General features: G+C 51.0%; 1 protein-coding gene across 4 annotated transcripts; it reads left to right on the top strand.

Annotated features, from left to right (window-relative positions):
* Nucleotides 1-26812, top strand: BDKRB2 (bradykinin receptor B2). Of its 4 annotated transcripts, none has more exons than XM_074326973.1 (4): nt 1-379; nt 20071-20120; nt 20937-21044; nt 24187-26812. In XM_074326973.1, exons 3-4 carry the CDS (start codon nt 20971-20973, stop codon nt 25295-25297), a joined length of 1185 nt encoding a protein of 394 aa, XP_074183074.1. In that variant the 5' UTR covers nt 1-379; nt 20071-20120; nt 20937-20970; the 3' UTR covers nt 25298-26812. The 4 variants fall into 4 exon arrangements, with proteins under 4 accessions (XP_074183074.1, XP_074183073.1, XP_019601874.2 ...); XM_074326972.1 differs by having other exon boundaries at nt 20932-21044; XM_019746315.2 differs by lacking the exon at nt 20071-20120.

The following is a 26812-nucleotide window of genomic DNA, read 5'->3' as shown; positions in this document are numbered from 1 at the left end:
TCCTTGGGCTAACCTAGAAATCTTCCATATAACTCACCAAGCTCTCATGGCACAGAGGGCAGACAGAGCGACCTGGGCAGCTGCAGCCATCCCACCTGACTTCTGTGGTCTTCGGTTTTAGAAACTGAAGCCAGGCTGGCTCAAAGAGCAGGGCAGGAGCTCAGGGCTAGGCTGGAGGTGGAGGGAGGAAGTACCCAAGAGGGTGATGACATCACAGCCCAGCCCTTGAAAGATGAGCTGTTCCTGCCACCACTGGGGCTCTGCTCAGTGAGCCAGCCAGCGGCTCCTCAGAGGGGAGGCGACATCAACCAGCCCTACTGGACACTGGACGCTGGAGGAGGGAGCCACGGAGGTGCCCGGGCTGCTAGCTCCGGACAAGGTGGGTGCAGGGCAGGGGCTGGTCCAGCCGCCTAGCATGTGCTGGGAGGACAGGTGGTCCCAGCACAGAGGGAGTGTGGGCAGGTGGGTGTTACAGGGGCTGATTCCCAGGCTGGGAGAGAAGTTTCCCTCAGGTCCTGGAGGGTTTGAGAAAAGTTATCTTCCTTCCCTAGTCTTGACAAGTGATAAGAAGGGCTCCCAGCAGGAGTTGTCCTGTTTGTTTTGGGTTTGTCTTCTTGAATCAGGACGGCAGACAGGCATGTGCGTATTCCCGTGAGCCAGTTAGTAATTTGATTTTTGTAGACTCTGGGTGGACGCCTTGGACTAAAGCAGCAAGGAGCAAGTGTGGAGCAGCAGGAACGGGTGTGGGGCTTAGACTGCAGAATCTGGCTTTTCATGCTCAGCTATGCCGCTGCTCAATGGCTCTGTGTGACCTTGGACACATTACTTAACCTCTCTGAGCCTCAGTTTATCTGTCTGCAAAAGACCCTGCTGGCCTTCTCCCTGGGTGGGCAGAGGTTAAATCAGACTACAGATGGAAGGGGGTTTGTAAATTTTGGCTGATATGCATTCAGGTGGCGGTGAGTTTAACTCTGACAGACTTCTTGTCCCCCTGTCCCAGTCCAAGATGGAGAGATAAGAGATGCAGTGGTTCAGAGCTGGGGCTTTGCATCCAGCCCTGGGTTGGAATCCCAGCTCTGCTTCCATCCACTGGGTGACATTTTTAACCAAAAATGTTTCCCATTTCTTGAGCCGTAAGGATGACCTGGCAGGGGGTTGCAAAGACAGAAATGGGCTCATACCTGTGAAGCGCCACACATGCAGTTGGTGCTCAATAAAGAGAAGCTGTTCTTAGAGCTACTGAGGGCAAGTCGTTTCATGAACCTGGGTGGGGGCGGACAACGGGTGTTGCTCTCCCTGGCAGGTTAGAATGTGCCTCCCTGAGTCATAGGCGGCCTGTGCTCCTGCCAGCCCACAGGAAGTGGGAACTCTGACACAGGTGTGGGGCAGTGGAAGACCCTGGGCTAACCCCACCTCTTATTCCTTCTCTGAGCGACCCCAGAGGACGCTGCCCACCCCCTCCCATCTCTGGAGGAAAACCATCTGTGTCCTTCTGGGCCTTGGCAGCAGAGGGGGGATGAGGACATTCTGTAATCGGGAGCCCCACAAGCTTGAAGAAAGAGTTTGCTGCTTTCCTTCTGCTTGGGGTGGGAATCAGGCGGGGGGTGGGGAAGAGCCAGGAGAAGGGGTTTTGGAAAACATTGGAAACAAGACTGCCATGCTGGCCTCACAGGCAGGACCCCAGGCTCTCTTCCCAGCTCTGCCCTGAACTCACAAAACTCGTGCAGTCACGTGCTCCTGGACCCTTCTGGAAGAGGTGAGGAAACTGAGTCTCAGGGCAGGGATATAACCCAGCAAAGGCCTGTGCTTGGTATCCTGGGAAATGCCTCAACCTCTTTGGGACGCAGGTGAAGGTTTAGGTAACTGACGGAGCCTGGATGGTGAGGATAAGGATTTGGGATTAAACTCAACTCAGGAGATGCTGGCTGATGGCACCAACCAGGGGAAATAGCTGCGCTGTGTGGTCTCTGCTAACATGGTGACTGCATGGATTAAAAGTTCAGAGTGGATCTGAGGGTAACCCTAAGGGCTGCCCCTCTCAGCCGTGCAGCCTTGTGGTCAGGGAGGGGCCCGCCTGGGAAGGGGACAGTGCCCTGCAGACCCAGGGAACTCTGGTTTTCAGCATGAAAGCAGGGATCTTGTCTGTCCATTCACAGCTGCCTCGCCTGAGCTGAGAAGTGTGCCTAGTCTAAAGTGGGCTCTGATCAGTATTTGCTGAATGACTGGATGGATGGATGGATGGATGGATGGATGGATGGATGGATGGACGGATGGATGGATGGATAAATGAACATTGGTCACAGAGCAGGCACTAAAACCACGCAGAGCATATTACTCAATGAAAGAAGCCAGACTGGTATTTCTTTCTCTGTCTGACTTATTTCACTCAGCATAATATCCTCTAGGTCCATCCATATTGTTGCAAATGGTAAGACTTCATTCTTTTTGTGGCCGAATAATATACCATTATATGTGTATATACACATATATCTTCTTTATCCAAGAATAAAATAAATGAACAAACAAAACAGAAACAGACTCATAGATACAGAGAACAAACTGATGGTTGCCAGAGGGGAGGGAGTTGGGGGGCTGGGTGCAAAAGGTGAAGTAATTAAGAAATACAAATTGGTAGTTACAAAATAGTCATGGGCTATAGAATACAGCATAAGGAATATAGTCAATAATATTGTAATAACTATGTATGGTGCCAGGTGGGTATTAGACTAATCATGGGATCGCTGCATAAATTATGTAAAGGTCTAACCACTATGCTGTACACCTGAAACTAATATAAAATAATATTGAATGTCAACTGTAACTGAAAAGAAAATTTATTAAAAAGCAAAACAAAATAATAAAGGTGTTATTCACCTAGTAACACAATGGGAAAAAATTTTCTGAAAGTGTTGGTTGTATATGGAATACTACACGCACCAAAGAGAAAAGAAAATATTTTTTCCTTATCAGAAAGAAAGCGCATGGATGGACCTAGAGAACATTATGTTAAGTGAAATAAGTCAGACAGAGAAAGACAAATACCATATGATCTCACTTATATGCGGAATCTAAAGAAAAGAATAAGTGAATGAACTAATCAGAGACAGTTTTGGAGACATAGAGGAAAAACTGAGGGTTGCTAGAGGGGCGGGGGAGTGGGGATAAGGGGGAAGGTGAGAGGTTTAGAAAATAGTCAGTAACCACAAGATGGCCACGGGGTTTTGAAAATTAATTTGGGGAACGTAATCAATAATGTAAAGATGTTGTAGGGTATCCGATGGACACGTGTCCCATTTGGGAGACCACCTCAGGGGTGATGTAGGTGCCTGATCACTGCATTGTACACCTGAAGCTGAACAATACTGAATGCCAGCTATAATTTTATATATATATATATATATATATATATATATATTTGTATGTATATTGTTACAGGAAGCGGAGCACAGCATTAGGAATAGAGACAGTGGAAATGTAATGGCTCTGTGCGATGTCAGAGGGATAGTGGATGGGGGGAGGGGGGTTCACACAGTGTGAGGGATATAAATGATAAATGTCTAAGTTTTGCTTTGTCTTGTGCACCTGAAACTAATAAAATTTTAAAAAAAGAAAAGAAAAGAAAAAAGAAAGAAAGAGAGAGAGAAAGGCCAGACTGAAAAAGTGACACACTGTAGGATTCCAATTATACAGCATTCTGGAAAAGGCAAAACTGTGGAGACAGTAAACAGATCAGTGGTTGCCAGAGCTGGGGAGAGAGAGGGATGAATACAGAGCCCAGAGGATGTTTAGGGCATGAAACTACCCTGTATGGTACCATAAGGGCGGACACATATCATTATATGTTTGTCCAACCCATAGAAAGCACGATACCAAGAGTGAATCCCAATGTAAACTATGGACCTTGGGCGATAATAATGCATCAGTGTTGGTTCATCGATTGTAATAAATGCCCCACTATGGAGGGGGACGCTGACAGTGGGGGAGCCTGTGCGTGTGTGGGGGCAGGAGGTATACGGGAAATCTCGGAACTTCCACTCAGTTCTTATGTGAATCTAAAACTGCTCTAAAAAAATAAAGTCTGGCTTTTTTTAAAGAAAAGAAAGAAGCCCATTGAACAGGCCTGCGTGTTGCTTTGAAGATTCAGAAGGCATTTGGAGTATCTCAGGGCCATGAGTTAAATATCAGGACTTACTACCACTGACACCCAGCATGCACCACTTCCAGCGCCCACCCGGGCCAGGAATACCCTGACCCCTGAGTCTGCATCTTAGTGTGCATGCTTCCAGATCCCAGACATGGGGAGCTCACTCACTTACAAAGCAGCAGCTCCATCTAGGGAGAGATGTACCGTTAAAAAGTCCTTCCTTAGACTGACGCTAAAGCCCTCGCCCACTGAGCAGTGGTTCACTTTCTATTTCTTGGAGGTGGACTGATAATTCTAGTCTTAACTGGTCCCCTCTGAGCTAAATGTCCACACTCCTTAGTCAAAACACACTTTCCAGAACAAACCCAAGGGATCAAGTATTTCTTTGGCTCTGTCATCACAGTGGGATCTGTAGGGTTCTGGAGGCTAGAAAGATGTGAACCCCCCCAAATCATCACTGTGCAAAGCAGGCTGGAACAAACACAGGCTCTGGCTTCAAATTCTGACTGTTTATCAGCTAGAGAAGCTCTCTGAGTCTCAGCTATCTCACCTGCCCAATGGAGCTAATCCTTCCTGTCTCTGTGAGGGCTAATTCAGATGGCGCTGGTGCAAGCAGGTGCCAGGCTCCCACAGGTGCCCACCTAGCAGACGGACGGCCTACGGGGCCAGGAACAAGAGCCTGTCACTAGCAGAGGCATTGTCTATGAATCTGCAGTGGGGCCACTGTGGCTTGGGGGATCCCCGGGAAAAGGGCACCCCCAGCATATGCACGCTCATGTCCCTAGGCCATGCATCTGTGGGTGGTGCCAGCGGGAGCCCTGACACACATCCCTGTGGGCTCCAACTTTGCATCTCCCAATCGCAATGGCTTGGTCCTCTCCGATCTCTGTAGCCAGTGGAGTGCCATGAGGTGGGATACAGAGAACTGGCTTCTGGACCCTGATCCAAATTCACTAGGCAGCTGAGTGACCTCGAGCAAGTCACATTGCTCCTTTGAGGCTCATGGGTCCACGTCTGAAAACCAGCAGTGCCTGCGCCGGATATCTCATGGGGTTCTATAAACAATAGCGTTCTGGTCATGGGCACCGCCCCGTCTCTTCTGTGTTTGTTATGGTGCTGATTCGTACCCATGACACCACTGCCCCTCCTCTTTCCTACGGGTCCCCAAGTGACCATACTCCACGGCAGCGTGGCCACACAGGGAGAGACTAACCGTCTTCAAACTTTGTTGTGCATCAAAGTCACCTGGAGGTTGGTCCCCCAAATAGATGCCAGGGCCCTCCCCTGGGACTGGGACTTGGAGGTCTGGGTACCCATGGACTTGCTAACATCTCCAGCGATTCTTAAAGCAGGTGTGCCTCTGTCCACACTTTGAGACAAACTGCCTTCGCAAAGGGCTTTCTGAGCAGAGCAAACTTGAGAGGAATTCAGGCCCTGTTTCCGCCCTGGACCCCAAAGCCAGCCTCCCCAGACCCCTCTTAGTCCCCACAGACGAGTGATTGGAGGGCCCCAAACCCTGGCACTGGGGCTCCATCACTGCCCCCTCCCACCTCATCTCAGGATGACAGACACCCTCTTCCTGAGAACTCAGGGCCTCAGACATCTCCCAGCCCAGCTCCCCTGGAGGTAGATTTGGGCCTCACGTTCTGGGAAGCATCAAGCTGTGTCCTGCCTCTCCACCCAACTGGAAGCCCCTCAAGGGAAAACACAGAACCCAGCCCAGCACATGGCACCTACTGTGCGCCTAGAACACGCTCACAGGGGTGACACCCTGACCATGGAGGGGAAGCTCTGGGGGGGCCCTTCTGGAGCCTCTGAGAGGCACTTTCCAGCCAAATGGGAGATTAATCTCACCAAATATTAGGTTGGCGCAAAAGTAATTGCTGTTTTTGCAATTTATTTTCAACCTTTGGACCAACCTAAGAAAAGGAAAGACGTGTTCCTGAAAAAATTCGGGTGATCGATGACACCAGTAAAATTCTGAAGTTTGCCAACAAATTGGTTGTAATGTGATTATGGAGCTTCACAACTGTTTAGAAAGGATGCTTAAAATAGAAAAGACAAGAATTAGTTAATAATATGGAACTAAAATTTCTTATTATTGTAACTAAATCTGCAAGTGAGGAAGTGAAAGGAGGGGAGAAGAAAAAGTGTGCTGTTGCCCAGAAGAATAGTTATTTTCCTGTTCCTGATGCTAATAGCGAGATGCAGGTTTTAATATGCTTGTTAAAAATTTAAAGATAACCATTAGAAGATTGGGAGAGAATATATAAATTATAATATATTATATATTTAATATATTTATTATAAGTTATAATAAATTACATTACTTTGTACTCTACAAAGAATATACATTCCAAGGAATATTTTCAGAACTTGATTATTTTTTAGGCTCTAGAGAAAACATGTAGTCCCAGATGCAGAACTTTTATAGGCTATATTACCTGACCATACTACAGAAATTAACATCAAATATAGAAACTAACATCACAAACCACTTGAAAACTTTAGAAAACACTCTTCCTCAGAACTCTTCCATCAGAGATCATTGAGACTGAAATTATAGATATTTGAGAAGTAATCGACTACAAGAACACTACTAATCAAATTATGGGAGGCAGCCAAAGCCTTACTCACAGGCGAACTCGTGCCATTCATTTTTATTATTATTAAACAAGGAAGATCAACAGTAAATGAGTAAAATGTTCAGTTTAAGAAGCTAGATGGAGCAGCTCCCAGGCCTAAAAAAGTAGAAGAAGGAACAAAAGAAATAAAAAGAGAGTTAGAAAAAGAACAATGACAAAACAAAATGATTAGAGAGGAAAAAAGCATCAATCTCAGTAGTCCACCTAAGGAAAAACCAAGAGCTGGCTCTTTGACTAGAGGGGACGAGAAGGGGTTATCAGGAAGTGATATGTGCTATGCAGAGAACTGCAATAAGATGCAGGGACAGAGAGCAATGAGCGTCTACTTCACTTGGTAGTCAAGTGCAGCCTGCAGCCACAGGTGGGCCCAGCATCCCAGCCTTTTCCTGAGCATGCTCTGTGTGTGTGTGGAGGAGGGGGTGGGGGGGGTCATCCAACTGGAAGGAGGTTTCCATCTGCCCAGGAAAGGTCTCCTTTCCTCCTGCCCCACTCCCACCCCGTTCCCTGGAAGGGTCCTGTGCCCCTGAGTCTCACCTACACAAAGGTGGGGTAGTGCGGAGGCGGAGCTAAAGCCTCCCCAGGCCAAGGCCCGTGCCTGGGACTCTGCCTTGTCTGCTCCCACCTCACACAGAAGTCTCAGTTAGATCCCGCGAATCAACAGGCTGACAGAAGTGCTAAGTGTTTTGTCATCAGTATTTTTTAAAAGACTCCATATTTTTAAAACGGGCTATTTCAGGTAAAAATTCAAATTCCCAGTGTTTCTAGAAATGCAGGTGGCTCTGGCAAGGCTGAACTTGACCCCTCCCCTCCCCCCGATCTTGCACAGCCCTTTTGGGTGAGGCCTTGCCCCCCAGGTGCCCACAGTGCCCACCCTCACACACCCCAGCATCTGCCCTTACCTCCAGCCCCTCCATCTGGATAGGCCCTGTGGGCATTTGAATTTGAGGCCCTGCTTTGTACCTGCAGACCTTGAGTGATATATGTCCAGGAAAGGGCCACTGAGGCAGGCCTGAGCCAGTTACCACTGGGAGAAAGGACTTTCTCAGAGCGTATTTACAAGGCTGAGGAGTGGGCAGGGGGCGTCGCTTCCCCCAACACACACCTACTCTCTATATGCTCACTGGAAAGAAAATCCCACGTAAGGGAGGGAAAAGGTGACCCCCACCCCACATCGGACTCTGGGGGTCGAACTATAAGATGGCTTGTGGTAATACTGCTGAGTGCCTTAAAGATGGAGCAGCTCGCACACCTAAAGCAGGGACATCCAACAGTGCAGTTGAAGCCTGACTCTTCCAAATAAAGAAGCTGAAACTGAGGACACACTAAACAACCCAGAGCTAAGCACACTAGGTGCTCTGTGATTCTGGGCCTTTGTTCATGCTGTTCCCATGCCTATGGTGCTTTTCCTCATTCTCCTCCAGCTTTTTCACCTGCCTTATTCCTACCCATCTTTTAACATGAAGGGGTCCCCCCTTTCAGGAAGCCTTCTAGGCCCCTTTCCAGCCCTGTTAGGTCTCTCCTCGGTACCCCCAAAAATGCCTGTGGCCCCTCGATGATAGCGCTATGTTGTGGTTGATTGTGTATCTCTCTCTTGACAGCCTATGAGCCCCCCTTCAAAGGCCAGGGCCTTATCTTATCCATCTGTCCAGCCCCAGCCCCCAGCTCAGGCCATATATAAATATGTGTGTGCATACACACACACACACACACACACAAATACACACCACACACAAATATACACACCATACACACTGCCTCTCTGCTGCCTACACGGCCCCACAACCAGCTTGTGATGTCTAGAATGCCTGAGTTGTCTTTGTGTGCAGGTTTCAGATTCTTTCTCTGGATGGTCCTAGACCCAGGTAAAGCGGGGGATATGCCCAAATGGGGGAAGGGTAGGCAGTGAGGGAATCAGGGCGCAGAGACTGCCCATGCCACATAGAAGTATATCTCAGCCCCACCTCTGGGCACCCGTGCCACCCAAAACTATCACACATTTTCTTCTGATCAACCTGCAAGGCAGAGATGGTCTCCCCACTCGAGAGGGCTGAGCTGGGTGAGTGGGGACCTGGCCTGGGTCTTCTCGCGAGGACACTGTTCCTCCCAGGATAGGTAAAGGTGTCCTGAGGTGTACTAAGGCCAGTGGGGAGACTGGCCCTGTTGCTGGTGGGGAGGGAGAAGGAGGGGCCCAGGCTGGAGACGCTGGGGGAGCCTGAGGCCTTCTCCCTCACCCCGCCTGGGCGTAACGGCCCTGACTGGGATGCCTTACATGTCCCCGACAGCAGTCGCATGTGTTTACTGTGATAAATATCATTCATGGGCTGTACCTGAAGTGCCCTGAGGCATGTCTTCCCAGAGTCTGCTGTGGCAGAGGGGGTGGAGGTGGGGGCTCGGGGCACTCTTGTTACACAGCAGGCTAGCCTCACATGCCAGAGCTGGCCTCACAGGGTGGCGAGGTGACGCAATCAGATAAACTAGAAGTGAGGGGAGGGGAGAGCGGCAGGCAACATACAAAGGAAGAAAACTCAGGCTGGCTTCCGGTTTTCTGCAACAGCAAATACATCAGATCCCAACAGAGGGCCATCTACAGAATTAGGAGAGAAACAGGTGTGACACTGAATGGTCCTTCAAGAACGAAGGCAGCAGAAGCATGCTTACAGGTGACAGAGCTCCAGCATACCATCCCTGCAACCATCATGAGAAAGTCACTCAGACCTAACCTGTGTATCAGAGGCATGCATCAAAATGAAAAACAGAGGCTGGGGAAAGATATGCTTCTGTCTTTTTCCTTTGTTTTGTTGGAACCCCAAATTCAGAAGTTAGCACACACCCTATGACAATGAGTGGCTTTTGCAGCCCTGGAGGAAACCCCATCTTCCCAGAGCTCCCCTCAGTGACACCCATCTGGGTACTTTTCCCTGGGTTGTTAGTTAGAAGCCCACTAAAGTCACCTGCTCAGGACTGGGGGTCGGGTAAAACAGAAAACCATTGAAGACACAGTTCATAAATACCTAAACATTTCCTTTGAAACGAAAACACAATTGCACAATTATTTACCAGTTTTTATGTAAGTAAGCTCTTCCCGTGGAGCGCAAGTTGGCTCATTATCTTTCTTACACAAGTTAACCCATAATTCATTCCCTATTTAAAAAAAGAAAAATAGGAGAAAACACTAGGCTTATGTAAATATGTTCATTACAAAAGGAATATATGTTCTTCACAGAAAAATTGGAGGCTACTACAAAGAATAAAGGAAACACAAAAGCATCCCAGGATCCCAGGCTCAAAGGTAACCACCAACAGGAATAGTTTGGTAGTTCACCTTCCAGAGTTTTCCCTACCATGCTGTATATACAATTTAGAACCCAGCTTTCTTCCCGCTTGACATGCTAGCAGACGTATTCTCTCTTTTTTGGTGAACTCTTTGTAGCATTATTTTTCACCTATTTAATCAGTTCCTTTGGCCCTGAACATTTAAGTTTTTCTTATTTTCCTCTTCTAAAAAATGATGAAAATCACTCTGCATGTAGCTTTTCCTGTCCTGTTGTTTATTTTCAGAAATACCAAGCAAAAAGGAAAGGGTGTTGTTGTTTTTCAGGTCCTTGATTTGCTTTACCAAATTATCCAAAAACTGAATTTTCTGGAGACAGGTCTGGGAGCCATTCAACCTTCCCCTGCCTCACCCTATTCAGAGGAGACAATCAAGCTGCCATCTGCCTGCCTCCCTCAGTCTGTGACAGGCCCACTAAACACATGCAAACCGGATTGTTTTTATGTTGCCATGGCTTCGTGGGTTCCTGCAAGAATTGGGGCCAGGCAGCCAGAGGCTGGAGATAGAGCAGTTGGCATGTTATCAGCCGCAGACTCCTGCTAATAGCAATCCCCAAAATTGATTGAGCACTTACTAATAACCAGCACAAGTCACAGACAGGAAACTGAGGGTGGGGGGCAAGGGACCTGGCAGTCGGCTGAGACAGAGAACTGTGGCCCCTCCCCACTGTGCCAGGCTTCAGAGCAGAGTGTGGGGGGTGAGCAGCTTGGGCTCAGCCTCTGCCTGAACAGATTCACAGCGGTTCCTGCAGGGCACCTCAGAGACTTTGTTTCTCATCCCCAAATTGTGAAATACAAGGAGACTAGCCAAACTCATGCATGTCAGAAATTCTCCTGGATTCCAGCTCAGGAAGCGGGAATTTTCCACCTGCGTTAGCACCAGAAATTATCAACGTGGGGTCCCTACACCCCCAGGCAGTGTCTGCGAAGGCCCCAGAGCCCTGGGCCAGGTCAAAAGACCCCGTGTGCCAGCTGAGCTGCCAACCACAGTTCCTGTGCAGGGCTATATAACAGAGAGCAGCGTTCTTCTGTTTGCCACGCGCTCCCCCCAACCCCCCACAAGAAGAAGGCAGCCTGGTGGATCAGATCTGCTTGTCACCTCCCAGCCCTTCTGGCAGCCCTGGCCCCAGGCTGACATTTGACCATCAGGCCAGCTCTCTGGGACCCCTGAGAAGGGAGCAGACCCTGATGGTGAGGAGCCCCCAGACTCTAGGAAGGCAGCCCCTCAGCTGGGGTGGGGGAATCTGAGCCCTTCCTGAGCCCCAAACTCTAAGCCCTTCCAGGGGGTCTGCCTTATACTCTTGACCACAGTCAATTTGGCTCTTTCTTGGTTCTTTTTATCTCTCTGGTGTCTTTAAGTCTGTGGCCTTGGTTGGATAAATCACCTTGCTGACGCTTGGTGTGTAAAAGAGGCATAACACACAGGACAGTTGCTCCACCCTTTCAGAAATCCATCTCCCTCCCTCCAGCTCCCCTTCACTTTGTGTCTCCCTCAATCTCCCAGGCCTCTATGGCCCCCTCCTGCATCTCCCTCTCCTGTATCTCCTCCTCCCCATCTCTCCCTCCCTCCCACTCCCTTTCCTTCACAGAGGAGGTTACCCGCATTTTACTAAGAGGCTAAGTCGCCTGCCCCTGGTCATCCAGCTAGACAAATCAAGACAGAGCCAGGTTTGCCTGGCTCCCGAGTCCAGGAATTCATGATGTGAATACCTGTGCTGGGGCCTCAGGACCACCTTTTCCTACCCTCTCTGCTTCTCCATTCTTGGCAGCTTTCAGACCCATTCCTCTGCAGAACGACTCTAAGAAACATGCTCCCCTCCCTCTCTTTCCTAGAAAAGGTATAACATTGCCAGAACCTGAGCTCTGGAATTCTAAAAGTTGACTCCCTGAATATTAACCAGCTCCACCCACAGCAGAATTAGGCAGTGGTCACATGACTGGGGCAAGGCTTTGACTTGACTGTGGGTTTGACTTGGGCAGACCTGACAGGGTGGGGCCAGGACCCGGGCTCCTAGAGCCTTCAGGGAGCAGGGCAGGGAGACATTGGGCGGTGCCACGCCTAGTGAAGGGGAACTTGCTAACATTGACTCATTCCGCCCATCTCCATAAGTCTTTAAATGTCACAGAGAGAGGAGATGAACCCTGGAAAAGGCAGTGTGCCAATCCCATTGCCTCTGCTTGCATGCCTCTCAGAATGGGGAGCTCACTGCTTCCCCATGGCAGCTTATTTCCTCTTTAGGGGCATAGCTACACAAGGGTCTCCAGAATCATCTATTACAACCCTACTCTCCCAATGAGAAAATGAAGGCCCAGAGATGTCGAGGCATTTATCCAAAGTCACTCCTGCTACTCAGTGATGGAGGAAGAATTAGAACCCAGGGCTCTGATGCCCAGACATACTCCTTCCACCCCTTTGCTATAGAGTCTCAGACAAGGAAGGGATCTCTGCTGGCTGAGAGGTCAGGGAGGACTTCTCAGAGGAAGTCACATTTGAGATGCTCCTTGAAGGATGGTACTGGGATGTGGCTTGATGTCTCAGTTCTTTCTGTCTTGCCCACCATGTCTGTGCTCTTTCCTGCTGTACCTCACACAGATCACGGCAAATAGGGAATAGAAGCTGATTGAGTGAATGAATGAAGGGGCAGGCGGGCCACTCCCGGGAGGTGAATGGGCAGTGGCATAGGTTCCTGCAGAGCCAAGAGCACCTTCTGAGGAGCCTTTAGACCCCAAATATTACTGTGCACAGAAAGGGACAGAACTCTACCTGCCCCAAATCCAGTGTTCTCCACCACTCCTCTTGCACAGGCTGTGGAGCATTGGGCCAGACCCAAACTATTTTGTGCCTCTAAGGACTGCTTTTTCCTCTGCAGCTGGCTCGGAGTCTCCATTTATTGTGTCTTCCTCCCCCTTGTTTTGTAAACCAGGCTGAGTGACAAAAGGTCACAGCACACACTTGCGTGAGGTGAAGGAGCTGGGCCAGCAGCCAGCTTGGTGGAGGCCCCTGGCCAAGTGCCCTCTCCTCCCGCCCCAGCAGAGCCAGTGCCACCCCCATGCCTCCAGGACCTTCAGGGAGCTGGAGACTCTGTGGGAGAAACGAGCATTCTTCAGTATCCCCAAGCCTGAGCCGGTCTAAGCAACCACTTTTCTGGAAAACACACTCCCTCTGGACCCATAGCCTTCCTTTCTCACGTGGTTTTGGCTTTTATTCTCTTGCAAGGATTTCTGTTTCCTCCCATTACAGATGATTTACATGCTTGGGACAGAAACCCTGGAACATACAAGAAAGTGGAAAGAGGACATCTTTCTTATCGCCCCAAGCAGCTGCTCTGAAGGCTTCCTTGGTGGATGCCCCCCCCCCCCCACACCCTGGCATGGGCTGCGGGCCAGAGGTTTGGGCTTTAAACACGTTCACAATCAGACAACGTTCGAGCACAGTTCTGTCTTCCACACGGAACGGGGGCAGCTGTGGGATAATAAAAAAGAATAGGAAGCCTGGGTACCTGGATTCCAGGACCCGGATTCAAGGTGGAGCTCAGCCATTGACTGGCTGTTTGTCCTGGGGCCTAATGTCTCTGGACCTCTGTGTCTGCTTCTGTAACTTGAGGGGATCTGGTGATATAGTATCCAAGGGCCCCTCCCACCTACTATTCCAGGATCCTCAGGTTAACTCAGGAAGAATTTCCAGGGGTGGAGGGAAGAAGGAAGGAGGACTATGCCTGGTACAAGAATCCCACACTCCAATTAAGACAGCTCCTTGGGCTCTGTCCCCAGTACCCCCAGGCCCTGTGAGTGGCTCCAGACCCCTGGTCGCCTCTGGCCCAGACCAGACCCTTAAAAGACCACTCCAGCTAGAGACATGTACTAAAACCTTGGCTCTCCTTGCAGGCTGGCCTCAGTTTCCCCCTCTGTAAAAGAGAGGGTGGAGGTAGGTTAAATTTTTTCTTTTTAAGCAAACTCTTTCTTCCAATAAAATTTCTTGCAGAGACTTGGCCTAGAGCAGAGAGGAAGGGGAAACTGACATTTATGGATTGTTCTACACACTTTCATTCATTAACCTTTGTATCCTCACAGCAACCCCTGCAGGTGCTATTAGCATCCCCATTGGACAGATGAAGAAACTGAGGTCCTGAGCAGTTTAGCTGCTTGTCCAAGGTTATGCATAGCTAGTAAGTGCTGGAGCTTGGATTCTGACCTGGTTGGATGTCAGTCATGAAATCCCAGGTCCCTTGTCTTTCAAATCCCTTGGCGATGTATTCAGACACCCATCTCATGCTCTTCTACATTCTCTCTCTTTCTCTCACACACACACACACACACACACACACACACACAAACACACACACCCGCTACTCTGCAGCCTGCCTGCCAAGCTCTTTTCAAGCCCCCAAACAAAGTTGCTGGTGTGATTGAGGGACTGAGGTTTCCTGCCTTGGGAAACCCGCAGCACCAAAATGTCCACTGACAGGCTCAGGCACCCACCATTTCCCAGTCCTGGGCTGATCCCCCAGCCACCAGCCACCCCCACGTGGCCAGCTGTCTGAACTGCTCCCCTGCACAGAGCTTCTTCCCTGGAAGAATGAAGTCACGGCACCCTCCTTACGCCCGGGACAGTCAGGCCTACAAACCCACTCAATCCCTCAACGAGTCCATGGAGTTCCCTGCACCAGGCGCCCTTTGCTGGGTACGAGGTGGTCCGGTGCAAGAGAAATGGCTTGGGGGTTGGACCCGCGTAGACCTGAGTTTGAATCCTGGCCCTGCCTCTGGCCAGCTGTGTGAGCATGAACTGTCTCTGCCTAACTTGCTACGCCTCTGCTTTCTTATCTGAAACATGGGAATAATAATGCATCCACCACACAATGTGGTCTTGAGGATAGAACAGGCAGGGCAAACAGTGAGTCCTTCCAGTTCCCTGTGTCTCTACCCTTCAAATGTGTCTGCTGGGGAGAAAAAGAGAAATCACCCTGTCCTCTATCAGTCAGTCAACAATCATTTATTGAGCACCTACTAGGTGTCAGGCACTCAACAGAGAAAGGAAAAGGCAACACAAGAAACTAATCGACGTGCCCTAAATAAATGTCATGGAGAAGGAAGATGGAAGAGCAGGGAGTGAACTCCCCTGCTCGTGGGAGTTCAACCAGAGCAAAAAAACTGGTAGGAGATGTGTATTAAGCGTATTACAATGGGGAATACGTGATGGTAAGACTGGCTGGGCAAGTCTGAAACCCATCAGGAAGGGCAGGCCAGAGCTCTCGGGCATGGACTCACGCTGCTGTTCACGAGCGGAATTTCTTCTTCTTCTGGAAAGTCAGGGTTCTTCTCTGAAGGCCTTTCAACTGATTGGATCAGGCCCACTCAAACCATCCAGGCTCATCCCCTTACTTAAAGTCACCCGATTATGGACTTTAAATACCTCTACAAAATTCACCCAGAGCAACACTGAGACGCTTAGGTTGAGTAACTGGGGGCTGTGGCCTAGTCAAGATGACACACAAAACTGACCGTGGCAAGGCACACACGGCTCCATAGAAGGCTTAGTAATTGATCTGGTCTCAGCTTCAACAGGCAGAAGGCAGACAAAGGCGTTCAGGTGGGGGCAGAGCACCGGCAGAGGCAGAGGTGGTGGGGACATAGGAAATGCCTCGGGAACGGGCGTGGGTCAGCGTGGCTGGGGCACTGTGAAAATGAGTAACAGAAAGAGGGGTTGGAACGGCTTAATAAATAACAATGAGCAAACACAATGCCTTTTTTAAAGGTGCCATTATGACAACCATGGAACAACATTGAAAAATGCCCTTGATTTGACATTTCATGTAAAACCACAGGAGAAATGTGGTCGAATGTGGATATGAAAGGAGCTGTGTCTAAACAGGACAGACTTCTGGGAGATTTTAATATTTTTAAAGGATCTTTACTGTGATTTTATTATCTTTAAAAACAAAAAGGGAGTTGTTGTTTTTTAGGGGGAGGGAGCGGTGCCAAGGTTGTCAGATGAAGTTGCTCCTTTATTAAAACTATAAAACCCAATGTGGGGACAAGAAACCAAGCCTGCAAACAGAGGAACCTACCCATAAGGAGCAAGACAGACCAAAATGAGAGGCGGAGTATCTGAGGGTGCTTATCTGAGAGTCAGGTAAGCACCCCCTGTGGTCTGCTGCAGAAAGCAGGGTGGGTGAGGGGCTGTGCTCCTCAAGGCTACCCCCCACCTCACCCCCCCACTCCCGCTTCCCCCTGTAAATGTTTCCAAATGCGGGAAGGGCCCCCATGCCTATGTCCAGGATCGAACTGGATCCTCTAATTCAGTTCTCTCCAGGAGTTCCTGGAACGCAGCTTGACTTCCCAGAGTCCCATCCTTCCCCCACACACCGCTTTGGCTGGTTTTCAGGGAAAAACAGAAAAGGGCTCCTTGGAAACTCACACTTCTCCCTGGTACGGAGGAGGCTGATACAGTGCCTGAGGCCCGACAGCACCCGCCCCCCCCCCCCGCCCCGCCCCAGGATTTGCTATGGCTTGATGTTTACCTTTGTGACCTCTCTCTCTAAACAGCATCTTTGCTTAGTAATCACGTAAACCGATTTTACAGGAAAATATTTATGCTGGGGAGGTGTCCCAGGAAGGGTCCTTTTGCGATTCAGGAGACCTCAGTTCTTTCTAGCTCTGGCCTTGACTCTGACTTGCTGGGTGGTCTGAGAGACTTTACTTATTTATGGAGCAAATGTTTTTTAAGAGATTGGATGCACAAAACACAGCAGAGGGTGGAAAAAGGAATGAAGCAGGGTGAGCCCCTGAGGAGACGGAATGTAATGGGACAGACAGACACATGGACACGAGTCTCTCTCTCTCTCTCTCTCTCTCTCTCTCTCTCTCACACACACACACACACACACACACACACACACACACACACACACACACACACAGCTATCCCTGAGAGAGGGGGATCCCAAAGACAGCAGGAACATACCCACCCTGGGAAGGTGGATAGACTGGGCAGTTTCAAGGCTTCCCCCGGATCAGAGGGGCAGGGATGTCTCAGAGACATGCTCGTCTCTCCGCCCAGGTGTGGAATCAGTGTCTGAACACTGAACATTTTAGCTGGGTGTGTGAGCAGGAGGGCAGGCCACGCGGAAGGGACTCCCCCTAGATCTGGAACACATTCTGGAACACATTTACCACACTTTGTACATTTGACACGTGCTGACTCATCTGCTCCTCACAGCAGCGCTAGTAAGTGGGGGCTATTTTTATACTAACCCCCAAATAGGAAGGAGCCCGACAGAGAGGGCTCAGATCTTGGCTCAGAAGCCTGTAAGCCTAACCGCCAGGCTGGGCCTCTCCGTTAGTGACACAAGTCATTCCATAGGCACAGTTTCTGCCATCTCTGTCATCTCTACAACTACTTCTTCCATCATGACTTACTTTTGAATAATAACATCATATCGCCAACATCAATAGAAAATGAGTATCATTTGTCATAAAAAAAATACCTATAAAATAAATATACAAGACAATTGTATTTAACGTTGACTATAAACGCTATTAAAGTCTGGCTAGATTGGGGGGGCCAGCCCAGGCACTGGACCTGCTATCTTTGCTAAAGGAGGGATTACAAATACCAGAGGGGAGTGGGGGACACACCAGTCACCTGAGATTTTCTCCTTGGTGGCCTAGTTGGAGCAGTGACTATATGATTTATGCTACTTACCATCCCATCCACAACCATCGCTTTGAGAAACACCACTGGGCTTTAACTAACAAAATACTGACCGGACATGGCTACAAGGTCAGGGCCTCCCACACAATGCAAAATGTGGCCCTTGAGAAAGTGAGACTCTACACTGTGTGGTGGCCACAGCCTCCAGGGCCCTCAGACATGAATTCTTGGGAAACCAGATGAAAGTGGAATTTACGCCTGACAGCAGTGAGATCCAGTGTTTACGTGATTCTATGAAGGCAAATATTTTTCAAGTAAGTCTTCTTGGACAGACTTCCAAGGCGGACAGAGTACAAGTGAATCAGAGCGTTGGGTGTTCTTCCTAAAGCATCAGTTTGAAAAATGAGGGGAAAGACCAGCTCGAAGTCATCTCCTCTCCCACTCCAGCAGCAGCCAGGAGGATCAGTCTGTGGGGGGTCAGGGTCTGTTCCCACCCCCTCAGCAGAGGTGGAAGCTGAGTCCCAGGGGGAGAAGGGAACATGCCCTCCCCCAGTGGTGCCAATACGCCCACCATGCTGCACACCCTCCCCACATTCCTTTAAATAGTTCTCTGACATCTGATGTTATAATCCCAGCATATATTAATCAGGGTCCCAGCAGGAAAGAAAGGGCACATTCAAACTGGGTAACATGAAGAGCTTGTTAACAGAGCGTCTGTTTACAGGGTGTTGACAGCAGGTGGGGGCTCTACAAGGGCAGCGGAGCTGGCACAGCAGAGGTCCCACTCCTCCCTCGCTTCCTGCTTGAGGCCTGAGCTAGCAAGAGGAGGTGGTCATTACCAGCAAGGCCCAGGGCCCCTGAGAGGAGCTGGGAATTCCCACCAGCCCCAGGCCCAGCCAGCCCCAGGAGGCCCTGAGGAAGGGAGCTGAGAGTCAATGCCAGGTCCTCACTCTCCTTCCTCCCTCAGCCTCCTGCTGGTGCCCCTAGGAGACAAACCCAGTGGGAAGGCAGAGAACCCAAGTGTGGTCCCCACCGCAGGCTGCAGGGGAAGGGGCCTGGAGCAGCTCTGGGCACTCCCACACAGACGTCCTGCCCCAGGGCACGCAGGCATCCAAAGCAGACACAGACAAACAACTACAGTGCTCCTGGGTCCTTAAACCCTGTTCTCTGGACATCTGGAAGGAGAAAAGCCCTCAACTTTGTTTGGAAATGAGAGCAATGTTTACAGCTATTAGCAAGCAATTAGGACCCAGCTGGGCTGATCTGGCCAGATCTGGGAACACCCAGTGAGGAAAGGCTGGGCTGCTCCCCAGGGTGACCGACCTGGGAGGCCCTGAGTCACCTGTGTGGCTGTCGCTGTCTAGATGGAAATAGGAAGCCCTGCCAGGAGGCTGAGGTCCCTCAGCCAGAGAGGGAGCCCCCTGGGGGCCAGGGGAGCTCCTCTCTCTTCCCCACTGAACCTCAGCACTGGGTAATTGTTGAGAAATGAATGGTTCAAACACATGACCTCTGACCCCCCAACTGAATTTTCTTTCCTTGGGCCAAGCAGCCCCCCTCCCCAGAAAGGTGACCTGCTAGGTCTTTCTGCCCTTCCCCTGATCCCCCTCCTTGACGGATGAGAGGACTTTGCTGTTCATTGCATCCATGGAGTTCCAAATCTTGACCTCAGCTCTGCTCAGGCGTTCCTGTAAACCATGAACGCTGTGCATTGAATATGTTCCCTTTCGTTTCCTGCTTACCAACTCAGATTTTTCTTTTTCTAATGTGTTCACATTTCCTGCACACATTTCTACCGCCTGTCTCCCCCTCCCACAACTGAATCAGGAGAGCTGGGCTTCTGGAAGCCCAGTGCTGGCCTTTGCAGAGGAGTGGCTGGAAACGGGTAGGCAGACCCGAGGCTATACGCATGTACACACACACATGCACGCAAGCACCAGCTTTCCACACGACAGGGGCGAGAGGTCACAGGGGATCCTGGAGGGAGCTCCAGGTCTGGGACCAGGAGAAGGGGATTAAGTCCCAGCTCCAGGTCTTGCCAGCAAGGCACTGGGACAAGTCACCACACCTCTCTGCACCATTTCCTCTCTGCAAGGCAGCATTCGCCCACCGCCCCGGGAGGGAGTGCAGGGAAACTGAAGAGTGGCAGAGAACGGTTTTGTCGGTGGAAGCCCCACTGGGCAGAAAGGTTTACCCCTTTCACCTGGGGCACAGCCCAGCTCAGAACCTGAGAGCACCCTGCAGTGGTAACCCCTACAATGGATTGGAAATATTCATCTGTACCTGTCTGCCTCCTTCATTAGGCACTAAGCTCCTCGAGGTCCTGTGTCAAACTCTTCTCCATCCCATCAAGGTGAGCCTGTCCTCCAGCCCAGACCCCTCCCACGAGCTCCAAACCCATGCTGGGCCCAGCTGCTTCTTACGCCCCACCCACAAGTCTCAAAAATACCTCAGACTTACAGGTTCACGTCTTAATATGTGATCCTGTCTCTCCAAGTCAACTCTCTCCCTTTCTCCCTTCATAGGAAACAGCAGTACCTGGGGGCGGGGGGGAGTCCGTGACACCTTCCTCACCCTCCTCCCCAACCCCTCCGTTACCAGCCTTACTCTCTAAACACCTCTGGAATTCATTCTCTCCAGTCCAGTGCCCTAGACTAATGGGCACACCTGCTAAATGGACTTCCTTCTTCCACTCTGCCCCACACCTCCCCACTCACCACAATCCCATCTCCCCCAGCAGCCACCAGGGCCTAACACACATTCACACCAAGCTTCCTCCTGTCTCAGGGCCTTTGCACCTGCTGCTCCTTCTGCCCAGACACCCTCTTCTCTACTGCCATCCTTTCACCCAGTTGACTCCCACTCAGCCCCTCCTCCAGGCTGCTTTAGGACCCCACGTTCTAGGCGATCATTTTATTTCATAGCACGTATATCCATTTTCAGTTATGAGTGAATAGTCACGTCTAGCTTCTCCATTACACTATAAGCTCCTGGAGGACAGACGCTGTGGCTGTCCTCACCACTATGTCCCCTGCACCCAGTATATGGTAGATGCTTAATAAATATTTGTTAAGTGAAGGACTCCATTTCCCGTGCCTAGGGGAGAATACCTGTGTGTCATGGTCCCCAGGCTGCCATCTAACCATCTTTTCTCTTCCCGTCAGCCCAGGTGAGGCCTCACTCACATCCCATCCTGAGTCCAAATGTTCTCTGCCTGGAAGAGACCAATGTTCCTGTCTGTTCACGAGGACCCAGCGCCCACCATGGCTTTCCTCAGGTGAGTCAAAGAGAGTCCACGATTTACCATTTATGGAGAGTGGGCAAACTACCTGGAGAACGCCCAGGAGAGTGCAACCCGCATCTCCCAGACAACAGTTGAAGCAAGAGGCAATGCTAAATCCGAAGATAATATTTGTCACAGGCTGGTAAGGCCAGTGTTCAAATCACCGTAGGCCTGTGGGGGGCAGAGGGGGTGGATTGGTCTATGGGGATTGCGAGAGGGCTGTGCAGGAGGGAAGGACACGTGAGCTATCCTGGACAAACTTGGACATGAAGAGAGCGAAACTCTGAAGCCAACACCCAAGGAATCAGACGGAGAGATGCCAGGTTGCCATGGAGACAGGATGTCAGCAACACATGGCTGATATCTGGTGGAAGGCCAGGACAGTCTAAAGAGAGGATTTGGGGGGAACTGATCTCTAGTGGAAGCAAAGGAAAGAGAGGGTCAGTCCTGAGGGGGGCAGTGTTGTCAAAACAAAGACGGAGGGCCCCAGCCTGGCTTGCCGGTCCTGTGGTGGGTGGTGCCTAAGATGCAGATAACCAGATGGCCCTCTCAGCCCAGCCACGGAGCTCCAGCCCTATAACTCCCAATTACGCCCTTTTCAGGCCTCCTTCTGATGGATCCTGTGGCTCCTCAGAGCCAGCCAAGGGTCAGGTGCCATCCTGTTGGCTACGGTCTGCTTTGCTGGGAAGTTAACAAGCAGCCTCTGATAGGATATTTCAGTCTCTGGAGAGCTAGACCATGAGAGACCACTCCCAAGGTCTGGGACACTGAGGAAATAGGTTTCTGTAGCTGCAGAAACGGGGCCAAAGTCTGGACGATGGGGGACTGTCCAGGGAAGCTCTGACCTTCAGAGGGCTCTGCAGAGAAGCCTGCCTGTTTGCACAGGTCAGGAATTTCGGGCCCCGTGGGGACCTTGTCCCTGCTCCATGATGCGTGGGGCCTCAGCTGGAAGACTCAGAGGCTGGGAACAGAATCACCAAGGTGGCAAGCTGGTCCCCTCACGAGGCTGAGTGTCCTCAAAGTGGTGGCTGGCCTCCCCCACTGCGAGCAAGCCAGAGTCTGAGGAGGAAGCTGCAACATTTCATGACCTAGCCTCAGAAGTCACACACTGTCACTGCCACCGCGGGGGCAAACAAGTCACTAAGTCCAGCGACATTCACTGGAAGAGGAATTAGACTCCACATCCTGAAGGGAGGTGTATCAACACATTTTTGGCCATATTGAAACCACCATTCCAACAGAAGAATCTTTACAGAGCATATTTTGTACCCCATCACTCGCTCCTTAAATCCCTCGGGGGCAAAGCCTCACTCTCTTAGCATCCAGTGGTGACTGTCCTTATTTCTTTATTCAGCTGCATCTCTTGCCACGTCCCACCTCCCTGTCTAGCGTCTACTCTGCCCTCCAGAACATGCCAGCGGCTCCCCCACTTCCGTGCCTCTGCTCAAGCTGCTCCCTCCGCCTGGTCTGTCCTCTCCCCTTCTTGTCCCGTTGGCATGCTCCTCCTCCTTCAAGACTCAGCTCATGAGTCACCTCCAACCTTCTCCCCCCCATCCTGTGTCCAAGCCCCTTGTCCCCACCCCCACCCCTGGCACTCATCACATGCTGGGCCACATTTGCTGGGAATTCAGGCAAGGCAGGGGACACGTGGTATTCCCCTCTGGGTCCCTACAGCCAGGGTGGAGCTCAGCACAGAGAAGATACTCCAGACACATTTAAAGGATAAATACACTGATGAATGAGTTCACCACAGGTTCAGCCTGGCCCCTCAAAGTCAGCCAGCTGCCACAGCCAGCAGAGGGGTTTTTCCTGGGAAATTCCAGAGGCAATCGGCAGGTCTTTCCCATCATTCATTGCTCTGTTTCTCCCCCTGAGCCGGCCCAAGAGTCAACCACCCAGGAAGAGCCCCTCTACCCCCACCTTCTCTTGCACTAGGAAAACACCTTGTTAATCCTGCCCTCAGGGTTGTATTTTCAGCTTTTCAATGTGTCTTCATACCCACTCTTTCATCTGAACCTTGCCACAGCCATGCAAAGCAAAGTAAACAAAAGGGAAGCTCAGAAAGGTCAAGCGATTTGCCCAAGACCACCCAGCTAGGATTGGAACCCATGTCTGTTTAAAAGCTCCATGCTATTTTGCTGAAGGCAGAGATGAGTCAGCCTCCATAGCAACACTTCTAGAAAGTGAACTGTCCTGTGGTCTGTCACCCAAGAGTGAAAAAGGAGCCAGTGGGTTCATGATGAAATCACCAATACAGGAGCATGAACCTGCAACAACTGTTGCTGGAGTTTTAACATTGGTTCTTTCAATAGGTTCACAAAAAAAGATAACTATTAATGTTCATTGAACTAAGTGCAGTGCTTGGGGCTTTCTGCACATTGCTTCAGCTTCCCACCACAACCCTGCGAAGTAGATTTAGTTATTCCCATTTTACAAGGTAGGTCATTGAGATTCAGAGAGGCCAATTACCTTAGCCATGGTCACACAGCTAATGAATGAGCCAGGATTTGAACCCAGGAGGACAGTCTGGGTTCCCTGCCCTTCCCTCTATTACACAACCTCTGATCATTATCAACGCTTCACTAACGGTGGATACAAACCCATGATGCTGTCCTGTACCAAAAATAGGAAGGGAGTGGGCCGTGGTCTCATAGCAGGCTGCAACCTCCCTGTCTGACATGATGAGTTATTTTTCTCTTCTAATAAATTAATCACCTATGGCCAGGCCATGAGAAGCTAAAAGATGACCAGCTGCCATGGAAGGGGCCCAAGTGATAAGGGAAGGAATGTGCTATGTATCTGCCCAATATGGAAGCTTCAAGGAGGTCCAGGGTCCAAGATTCATGACTGTTAGTGCTGGTGATGGATGCTGGCCACGGAAACGTCCCAGTGGAGCCACGAGGCGAGGGATGGGAGCTCTCAGTTTAGGCCTAAGGAGCAGAGGTGTCCCCGCAAGACCCCGGCAGTCGGGTATACCTGAACTGCGTCTCTGAGCACATCTGCAGAAACAGCCCAAGCTGCACCCTGACTTCGCCTCCTGGAAGCTGTTCTCTGATTCCCCCTCTCCTGCTGCATCAGCTGTTTCTCCTTCCTCTTGTGACCTTGAGGTGTAAGCCTCTTTTCCACTTTCTTTCAGCGCTGAAATGCTCAACATCACCTCGCAAGTCCTCCTTCCTAATCTCAACGGGACCCTTTCACAGAGCAGCAGCTGCGACCCCTCCGATTTGTGGGGCTGGCTCAACACCATCCAGGCCCCCTTCCTTTGGGTTCTGTTCGTGCTGGCGGCCCTGGAGAACATCTTCGTGCTCAGCGTCTTCGGCCTGCACAAGAACAGCTGCACCGTGGCGGAGATCTACCTGGGCAACCTGGCGGTGGCCGACCTCATCTTGGCCTGCGGGCTGCCCTTCTGGGCCATCACCATCTCCAACAACTTTGACTGGATCTTCGGGGAGGTGCTCTGCCGCATGGTGAATACCATGCTCTACATGAACCTGTACAGCAGCATCTGTTTCCTGATGCTGGTGAGCATTGACCGCTACCTGGCCCTGGTGAAAACCATGTCCGTGGGCCGGATGCGCGGCGTGCGCTGGGCCAAACTCTACAGCCTGGTGATCTGGGGGTGCACGCTGCTCCTGAGCTCGCCCATGCTGGCTTTCCGGACCATGAAGGAGTACAGAGCCGAGGGCTACAACGTCACCGCGTGCGTCATCATGTACCCGACCCGCACCTGGGAGGTGTTCACGAACATCCTCCTCAACTGCGTGGGCTTCCTCCTGCCCCTGAGCGTCATCACCTTCTGCACCGTCCAGATCCTGCAGGCGCTCCGCAACAACGAGATGCAGAAGTTCAAGGAGATCCAGACGGAGAGGAAGGCCACGGTGCTGGTGCTGGCCGTGCTGCTGCTGTTCGTCGTGTGCTGGCTGCCCTTCCAGGTCAGCACCTTCCTGGACACCCTGCTGCGTCTGGGCGTCCTCTCCGGCTGCTGGGAGGAGCACGTCATCGATGTCCTCACGCAGGTCTCCTCCTATGTGGCCTACAGCAACAGCTGCCTCAACCCGCTGGTGTACGTGATCGTGGGCAAGCGCTTCCGCAAGAAGTCGCGTGAGGTGTACTGGCGACTGTGCCAGAAAGGGGGCTGCAGGGCAAAGCCCAGCCAGATGGAGAGCTCCATGGGCACGCTGCGGACCTCCATCTCAGTGGAACGCCAGATTCCCAAATTGCCACGGTGGGTGGGGAGCAGCCAGTGAGCAGATGCCAGCAGGTCTGTGGCTGACGTGCCTGAGGGTGATAGACTGTTGCTCTCCTGGATGTGCCCCGCAAGGCACGGACGGCATCCCACGTGTGACCTTGGGCACCGAGTCGCTGTCTCCGATAAACACAGGAGTGTGATTCCTGCCCTTCCCGGGTTGCAGTGAGCACAGCTGTGAGGATGGAGAGACCCCGAGCACAGCCACGGGCTCCATGAACACAGTAACATCGTTGTTCTTATTTGCTGCCACCCCTGGGCCCGTCTGCTCCTTCCCAGGAGCAGAGGGGACCTGGGGGCAGGAACTAGGGCGACTGAGCTTCCCTCCCACGTGGTGTCCCACCGTGCTGCAGTTCGCCAGCTGTGGTGCAGGGGCTGAGTGCACACAGGGTGCCTGGCTCAAGGGTCGCCTTGGATTTCTTTAACCCACTCGGCTAGGAATTCGGAGGATGACTTCTCAGATTCAGGAAGGTGAAGCTCTGAGGGTCCCTGGTGAGAACCCAAAGATCAGGGCTGTGTCGCTCCCCTCACCAGTGCACAAGGTGGTTTGTGGTGAAGAAGCATGTAGTAAGCTCTTATCTGGCACTTGCTGTATGCGTAGCATTGAGCACTGAGGGTAAGAGGGAAGAAAGACAAAGTGCAATCTCCCCCTTGAAGGAAACTGCAAACTCGCGTGGGGATGACTGAGCACTCGCAACCACCAAAAGGCTGTTCTAGGCAGATGCAGTCAAGCAAAGCCTTTGTGCGGGGAGAACCTGATGCCCCGGCTCCGCCCATAACCATCATCACCTTGAACCTGCCTCAGTTTCTTCCTCTGTAACCTGAGGCTGCGCGGATTGATTAAAGGAAGTAACTGACACAGAAGTACTTTGAAAAACAAAAGGTGCTATGTAAATGTGAGGCATTATTACACACACACACACACACACACACACACATACACACTCACACACACGGAACCTGGAGGACCAGGAGTGTTTGGCTGGCAAAGAACCCGGCAATCCTAAATGTTCCAGTTTCAGATTTTAAAACAAAAAAGGTCAAAAAGAGTCCCTCCCCGTTCCAGCCTTTTTTTTTTTTACCACCAACCACACTCCTCTGCCTTGATAAGGGTACACACTGGTAGCCGGAGAAAGAAAGGGGGACCATTCGGTATTAGGATGGAGCTAACGCACACACATATTGTGAGCGGGGAAAAAAAAGGAGGCTGTGCTCTGTCATGTGTGGCCCTCATTCATCAGTGGGTGCATGGTGGTCTGAGATCTTCTATGAGCTGAGCTGTGTCACAGCCCCGGGCCTGTAACGGTCATTTCTGGGTCCACTGTGGTCTGCGGAGCAGTCAGTCTGCGGGAGGGGAGCCACCTTGGGGGTTGTGTGGATACCTCCACAAAGAATGTCTGTCCCGTGAAAGCCCCAAAGCGCTGTTACACTGTAAAGAGGGAGCATTTCACATACAGTGAGAGGTGGATTTAAACATGTGTCTTTTCTGTACAGCATAATAAATGGATGAGGAGTC

Source organism: Rhinolophus sinicus, linkage group LG03 (assembly GCF_036562045.2).
Source record: "Rhinolophus sinicus isolate RSC01 linkage group LG03, ASM3656204v1, whole genome shotgun sequence".
In the NCBI taxonomy this organism is placed as follows: domain Eukaryota; kingdom Metazoa; phylum Chordata; class Mammalia; order Chiroptera; family Rhinolophidae; genus Rhinolophus; species Rhinolophus sinicus.
Note: the sequence above shows the minus strand (reverse complement) of the source record. Positions and strands in the feature narration are given on the sequence as shown.

Bases quoted from the DNA above. Each gene is read 5' to 3' on its own strand.
- BDKRB2 (XM_019746315.2), top strand. From the start codon at position 20,971: ATGTTCTCTGCCTGGAAGAGACCAATGTTCCTGTCTGTTCACGAGGAC. The intron at 21,045-24,186 runs GTGAGTCAAAGA...ACTTTCTTTCAG, and splicing joins CCCACCATGGCTTTCCTCAG to CGCTGAAATGCTCAACATCA.